Source organism: Gekko japonicus, unplaced genomic scaffold (genome assembly GCF_001447785.1).
Source record: "Gekko japonicus isolate JY-2015 unplaced genomic scaffold, Gekko_japonicus_V1.1 scaffold1471, whole genome shotgun sequence".
In the NCBI taxonomy this organism is placed as follows: Eukaryota; Metazoa; Chordata; class Lepidosauria; order Squamata; family Gekkonidae; genus Gekko; species Gekko japonicus.
Genome location: NW_015163647.1, coordinates 53,759 through 61,162, shown reverse-complemented (window position 1 = coordinate 61,162; position 7,404 = coordinate 53,759). Strand labels below are relative to the sequence as shown.

The following is a 7,404-nucleotide window of genomic DNA, read 5'->3' as shown; positions in this document are numbered from 1 at the left end:
GCGCCTGGGAGGGGGGGGCAAGTGGACTTCCCTTTCCCACAGGGGAGCTGGCCCCATCCCCCCCTTCGGGGGGGGGGGCAGGCACAAGGAAGGATGCGGGGGGTGGGTGGGGGAGAGACAACCGGAGTGTGGAGGCGCAAAGGAGTCTGGGTGATGTCCGGTCCTCTGGCACTGAGCAGGAAGGCGCCTCTGAGGCCCGGCAGATGAGCCCCCCCACACACACACACGCACTGCAGACTGGAGGGCCGAAGGGGGCAGAATGCCGTCCTGAGGCCAAAGTGTAGCTGGGCCGTAATCTCAAGGTCTCCAGCCCGGCGAGGCTGCGGCACTCAGAGACGACCACTTTGCGGCTCAGATGGGCCCTCCTCACAAGACCCCTCATTTATTTGCTGGTGCGTTTATTTGCAGCCCACTTTCCCTGCGGAGACGCAGGGCAGGTTATAGAAGGTAAAATGGTGCCATCAGACACCGCCAGACATTCAGTGAAGAGCACAATGGGATTAGGATTACCGCTAAAAAGGCAAGTGCGATTTGGGGCTGCATCAACAGAAGTACGGTGTCCTCATCACACAAAGCGATGGTATCGCTTTACTCTGCTCTGGCCAAACCTCACCTAGAGTGCTGTGTTCAGTTTTGGGCACTACAATTTAAGAAGGATACAGACCAGCTGGAACGTGTGTCCAGAGGAGGGCAGCGAAGAGGGTGAGGGGGTCTGGAGACCAAGTCCTGTGAGGAAAGGCTGAAGGAACTGGGTATGTTTAGCCTCGAGAGGAGATGCCCGAGAGGGGATATGAGAACCATTTTCAAGTCCTCGAAGGGCTGTCAGTTAGAGGATGGCGCGGAGTTGTTTTCTGTGGCCCCGGAAGGTCGGACCAGAACCAACAGGTTGAAATTAAGTCAGAAGAGCTTTTGGCTAAACATGAGGAAGAACTTCCTGGCAGTTAGAGCGGTCCCTCAGTGGGACAGGCTTCCTCGGGAGGTGGTGGTGGTGGGCTCTCCTTCTTTGGAGGCTAGATGGGCCATCTGACAGCAATGCAGATCAGGAGAAGGGATCTTGTGGCCCTTTCTTACATGCCCCCAGGGGAAATGCTGGCCACCAGTTTGGGGTCAGGAAGCAATTATCTCCAGGCCAGTTTGGCCGGAGATCCTGGAGGTTTTTTGCCGTCTTCTGGGCGTGGGACAGGGGTCACTGGGGGTGTGGAGGGGGAGGGTATTTGTGAATTTCCTGCATTGTGCAGGGGGTTGGACTAGATGACCCTGGAGGTCCCTCCCTACTCTGTGATTCTATGATTCTAAGTAGATTACAAGGTAAAGGCAATAGACACAATAAGGTAAAGGTGTCCCTTGCTCAAAAGCCAGTCGAATCCAACTCTAGGGGGCGGTGCTCATCTTCATTTCCAAGCCGAAGAGCCAGCGCTGTCCAAAGACGTTTCCATGGTCGTGTGGCTGGCATGACTAAACGCCAAGGTGCGCGGAACGCTGTTCCCTTCCCACTGAAGTGGTACCTATTTATCTACTTGCAGTTTCTTGCTAGGTTGGCAGGAGCTGGGACCAGAGATGGGAGCTCGCTCCATCACGCGGCACACTCGGGTCTCGAACTGCCGAGCGACTGACCTTCCGGTCTGCAGTTCAGGGTCTTAACCACTGAGACAATAAACACAGCATTGAACACGGATCCTTTCTGCAAGCCGCCTCTGGAGCTGTTCCATTCTGCCGCCATTTTTAACCTCTTTTTACAAGTGACACCCCCCCCCCGAACGCTTCAGTGTTGGCCGTCCTGCGGTGGTCTGGGAGCCTTCCTGGCCTCCTCGGGGCAGGCTGTTGCACAAGGCGGGGGCCACCAGTGAGAAGGCCCAGCTGCTGGCAGACAAGCAGACCTGCGGCAGGGGAGCCTAGGGGGTGGTCCCGTTGGGCTCAGGGCCCCGTCCCCCCTTTGGGCTCTCCCATGAATGGCTCCCAGGTCAAAATGAAGACAGGTCATCGCTCCCTTGCCTGAGGCTGGTCCCTCCCCTTCGGAAAGGTGTGGCGTGTGGCAGAGAGAGCGCTTCACGTGCGCGTGAGCCTTCTCTGTGAGCATTCCTCTGGGTGCTGGCAGGCGCCCACTGGACCTTTCCGAGCCTTCAGGGTCATTCCCCCAAATCGAGGGGTTCGCAGGGCTCTTTGCCGGTCCAGTGACCTGGTCTGGGTGGGACACGTTGGGGATGAGTGGCTGTGTGAGTCTGTCGTAGCCAAAGCAGCGGAGGCCTCTGACAACCGACGGACGAGGGCCTGAATCGTGGCACATCCCTGCGGCATCCTGCGGGGTCACCGTCTGTGGCATCCCTCTCTTTCGGAGAGGGCGGGAAGTGTTCCTGTTCTGCGTCAGGATGATGCCTCTCCTGGGTGCAGGCTGACTTTCCTGTCTGCTGGAGCGGTTCTGCTCCAGCGTCGGATGTGGGAAGGGGGGGAGGAGAAGCCAGCAGTGGATTTGAGGATCAAAGAGGCTGGGGTTCAGGGTCTCTACGCCGGGCCCGTGGTGGGGGCTGAGTGGGGAGGGGGTCAGAGCTCTTGCTGTGGCTGAGTGGTTTCAAGCAAGCCCCCTTGGACTTCCGCTCCCAAAATACTAGAATCCGAGGGCATCCAGTGAAGCTGACGGGCAGTAGGTTCAGGACAGACCAAAGGAAATACTACTTTGCACAGACGGTGATTAGAACATGGAATTTGCTGCCAGAGGATGCAGTGGCCAAGAGCATAGGTGGGACGAAAGAAAGACTGAACAGATTGATGGAAGATAGGTCTCTCAGTGACACCTTGAGCCAGCTCACCGGCAAGGCGGGACACAAATGGAAAATAATAAATAAATACTAGCCAAGGCGATTAAAGGGAACCTCCGCATTCAGAATCCCAAAGCCAGGAGGTAACAATGGAGGAAGGCCTTGGCCTCTCTGCCCTGCTGTTGGCCCTCCAGAGGAACTGGCTGGCCACTGTGTGAGACCTAGACGGACAACTGGTCTGACCCAGCAGGGCTCTTCTGATGCTCTTCTCGGGAAGGCCTCAGCCTCTCTGCCCTGTTGCTGGCCCTCCAGAGGAGCCAGTTGGCCCCTGTGTGAGACAGTAGGCTGGACCAGATGGACCCTCACTGGTCTGGTCAGACAGAGCTCTTCTTATGTTCTTATCAGGGGAAGGCCTCGGCCTCCCTGCCCTGTTGTTGGTCATCCACAGGAACCGGTTGGCCCGTGTGAGAGAGGAAACCGGACTAGATGGGCTATTGGTCTGATCCAGCAGGTCTCTTCTTACGTGATTATCGGGGGAAGGCCTTGGCCCTGCTGCCCTGTTTATGGTCATCCAGTGGAAATGGTTGGCCAAGGTGTGAGACAGGAGACTGGACTGGATGAACCACTGGTCTGGTCTAATCCAGCAGGGCTCTTCTGATGTTCTTATGAAGGCCTCGGCCTCTGTGCTGTGTCGTTGGCCATACAGAGGAACTGGTTGACTGCTGTGTGTGAGGCAGGATACTGAACTGGATGGACCACCTGTCTGATCTAACAGGACTCTTCTGATGTTCTCCTAAGCGGAAGGCCATGGCCTCTATGCCCTGTTGCTGTTCACCATACATAGTGACTGTTTGGCCAATATGTGAGGCAGGAGGCTGGTCTCAGTGGACCGCTAGTCTGATCCATCAGGGTTCTTCTGATGTTCTTATGAAGGCCTCGGCCTCTGCCCTGTTGCTGGACCTCCAGAGGGACTGGCTGGCCCCTGGGTGAGACAGGAGGCTGGACTGGAGGGACCCTCCCTGGCCTGACCCAGCAGGGCTCTTCTGAGGATGTTCTCAGGGGAAGGCCTCGGCCTCTCTGCCCTGTTGCTGGCCCTCCAGAGGGACTGGCTGGCCCCTGTGTGAGACGAGAGGCTGGACTAGGGGGACCCTCCCTGGTCTGACCCAGCAGGGCTCTTCTGGTGTCCTTCTCAGGGGAAGGCCTCGGCCTCTCTGCCCTGTTGCTGGCCCTCCGGAGGAACTGGCTGGCCCCTGTGTGAGACGGGATATGCTGGACTGGAGGGACCCTCCCTGGTCTGACCCAGCAGGGCTCTTCTGATGCTCTTATGGCTGGCTGCGCGTGGCACCAACTGACTGGTCTCCTCTGTCCTGCAGTCTTGTGCCCTCTCATCTGCCAAAATGGGGGGGTCTGCCTGAAAAAGGACAAGTGCCTCTGCCCTCCCAACTGGACCGGCAAGTTCTGCCACATCCCGGCGCCGCCTCACTCCCAGAACCAGGCCCCCACCCGCCGAGGAGCCGACGAGGCCTCTCCCTCCGAGAGGGGAGCCCAGCGGGCGACCAAGTCCATGTACACCCTCCCCATTGCCAACCATCGCCAGGAGCGTGACGGTAAGGGGGGGTTGGGGGGTGCCAGTAGCTCGTGGATGGGGGGGCGATGTGGGGGGTGGTGGAGCCCCCTGGGGCTGGCCGTGTGCAGCTGAGGTGTAGGAGGTCCAGACCGGTAGGCATCGGCCGGAGAATAGCGGCCTCATTCCCCTCTCTTCCGGCCCAAGTTCCTCTGAGGAGGCGTGAGGCTCCGTTTCAGGCCGTGCGAAGCAAGCAGGAGACTGGGACACTGACCGTGGCCCCCCGGGGGGGGGCAAGAGGGTCTCTAGAGGGATAAAGAGGAGCGGAGACAGGTTGGCCGCAAACATTGGCGGAGAGGTGAGGAAAGGGGGGCCACATTCTCTTCCCAGATGAGGAGTCAGATCGCCAAACCACGGGGCTGGCGGGGGGGGGGGGGGTGTGGTCCGGAAGAGGTAGTTTAAGCATGCAGAAAAATGTCCCTCTGGGGGAACCGGCGTGGGGTAGTGGTTAGAGTAGGGTCTGGGAGCCCCTGGTTCAAATCCTCCTTCTGGCATGGAAGCCCCCGGGGGGGACCAGTCGCTCTCCGCCGAGGTTATCTCGGTGTGTGTGTGTGTGGTTGTGAGGCTAAAATGAGGGAGTATCAGTCCCTAAATCCAGGGACGAAGGGAGGAACCCCTGCTGGCGAAGGCCAGCCCTGCCCACCCGCCCCATGTCCATCCTCTTCCAGAGGGCTTCCCCGGGGGCCCCAGGCTGGCTGCTGTGGGGAAGAGAGAGACTCCGCGAGGGACCCACCTGGGCCTGATTCGCCTGGGAGGTACCCTGTTGGCTGAGCACCCCTGCCTCCCTCTAAGCTGCGGAGTCTCCTTGTGAGCAAAAATTCCACTTTGCGGGCACCTGGGATTAAAGCTGTGAGCCATGAGCGACTTTGGCTGCTGCATAAACTAGTTTGCTCTCTGGAGCCCCCTCCTTCCTTCCTGAGCGGAGGCAAAAATCTGTGAGCCGGAGGCTAAGAAACTGTGAGCTGGCTCACACTGACTCCTGGGTTGACAGACCCTGGCGTTTTGCCCCCCCCGCCCACCCACCCCCGGGACGTTCCTCCTACCGTTTATACCCCCCCGGGATGTTCACCTGACTGTTATCTTACGCCAGTGGATCCGCGGGGGAGGGGGCGGGAGTGGCTCAGGTGGGGGGAGGCAAAGGCCCCTCCCTGCCCACGGCTCCCTCCCTCCCCCCCCTCTCCCTGCGCCTGTGATTGCTGCCGTGACCTGTCCCCTCACCAGGTGTGGCCTCGATGGCGAACGTCCACGTGGAGCACCCCCCGGAGGCGTCGGTCACCATCCACCAAGTGGAGCGGGTGAAGGATGAGGAGCTGCCCCCCGGGGACACCAACGCCCTCCCCTTCTCCCGTCCCGCCCTCTACAGCGTCTTGGCGCAGAGCAGCTCGCGGGACCCCGCGGGCTACAGCGAGGACTCTGGCTTCGGCTACTGCTTCAGGCACCTGCGGGGCGGAGAGGTAACTGAGGAGGGCACGGCTTTGCCCTGTGCGCCCACCGGCCGGGCGGGTGACCCCGGAGGAGCCACCACCGCCTGCCCAGGCCTGGATCCGAGCGCTTCTTGGTGTCGGTCTACCTTCCCTCTAGAGGTGGCCTCCTCCCTCTGTGGGTCCCTTGGAAACATGCCAGGGTCCTTACGGGGAGGTTGTGCGGCTGGCTGGGGCTCTTCTTTGGCACTAGACTCTGCCTGACCTTCGGGCTGTGGCTTTCATGCCCCCGTGGGGTCAGAACTGACAGAGGGGGCTGGCCATCTGGGGGCCCCACAGCTCCTCCATCCAGGGGAGGAGGGACACCTGATTAACCTCCCCACACACCCGCTTGCTTAGAGCTGCCAGGAGGATGGAACCACGGGGGGGAGCTGTTCCTGGGGCTCACTGTTCCCACAGTGCGGAGGGTGCATTTCCTTCCATCCTTCCCCTGGAAGAGCCACTGCAAGGGGGGGGGGAGAGCTCAGGCGCCTTCCCCCTCCTCTGTCCTCCTGCGCTGGGCATGTCCACAAAAGCCGCCCGAGAGCAGGCAGGAGACGGTGGCCGGCAGGGGGTTTGTGGCCCAGGGGCCGTGGCGGCCTTGGCTGGTGGCTGGGCATGGAGGGGTGGTGCCCCAGCGCGGTGGCAGGCGTGAGCACAGAGACGCTGGCGTGTGCCCTGTGCTTGCTGGTGCAGCCAAGGCGGGCCGGGGGCTGCTCGCTGTCAGGCATTGCTGGGCTGGGTGGGAGCACCCCAGGCCCACTGAACCCCTTCCTCCTTCCCCCCCTCTTCTTTCAGTGCAGTGCCCCCCTGCCGGGCTTGCGCACCCGGGAAATCTGCTGCCGTGGGCATGGCGTTGCCTGGGGTGTCCACGATTGTCAGCCATGCAGCAGTGGTGACGGAGGTAGGGCTCTGGGGCGGGGAGGGGACCCTCCTCCTCCTCCTCCTCCTCTTCTTCCTCTTCCTTCTCCGGCATTGGGTATCTGGCCGAGGGGGCCATCCTGGCTTGCCACGCCCCTTGGCATCCAGAGGGGGGGCAGAGGAGTGACAAAGGGTGTGCGAGGAGTTCTTCCCGAGGGTTGTGAGGCTTCCAGAACACTTTTAGCTACCTGCTGCTGTCTCCAAAGCACTGTTCAGACCTGATTTGCTTCTACAGAATAAATACAAGTAGGCTGTTAACAGTAGGACCCCCAGTTCCTCCCCTGCTCTGCTGCTGTGAGTTTTCCCCTGGGCAATGCTCCCTCTAAGCGGTGGAGTCCTGTGAGCAAAAATCCTACTTTGTGAGCTGCCACTGGCATTAAAGTCGTGAGCGAGCGATTTGGCTGCTGCCTCAATCAGCTTGCTCTGGAGCCCCATCCCTTCCTGAGCAAAGACAAAAATGTGTGAGCTGGAGGCTAAAGCACTGTGAGCTAGCTCTCACATGACTCAGCTTAGAGGGAACACTGCTGGGCCATGGCTTCACTGCTGCCGGCTCTCCCATGGGGCAGACGGGGGATTCAGGCCAGGAGGCTGGGGGGGGGACTGAAGGAGGAAATTAGCCCCCCTCTTAATCTGACACTTCCCCTAG

General features: G+C 60.3%; 1 protein-coding gene across 1 annotated transcript in view; it reads left to right on the top strand.

Annotated features, from left to right (window-relative positions):
- Positions 1 to 7,404, top strand: part of LTBP4 (latent transforming growth factor beta binding protein 4) — a 30,287-nt gene that overhangs the window by 3,928 nt on the left and 18,955 nt on the right. Inside the window, exons 2-5 of the mRNA XM_015407648.1 lie at positions 4,127 to 4,360; positions 5,599 to 5,831; positions 6,636 to 6,742; positions 7,375 to 7,381. Of these exons, the coding sequence (XP_015263134.1) occupies positions 4,127 to 4,360; positions 5,599 to 5,831; positions 6,636 to 6,742; positions 7,375 to 7,381 (581 nt within the window). The remainder of the gene's footprint in view (positions 1 to 4,126; positions 4,361 to 5,598; positions 5,832 to 6,635; positions 6,743 to 7,374; positions 7,382 to 7,404) is intronic.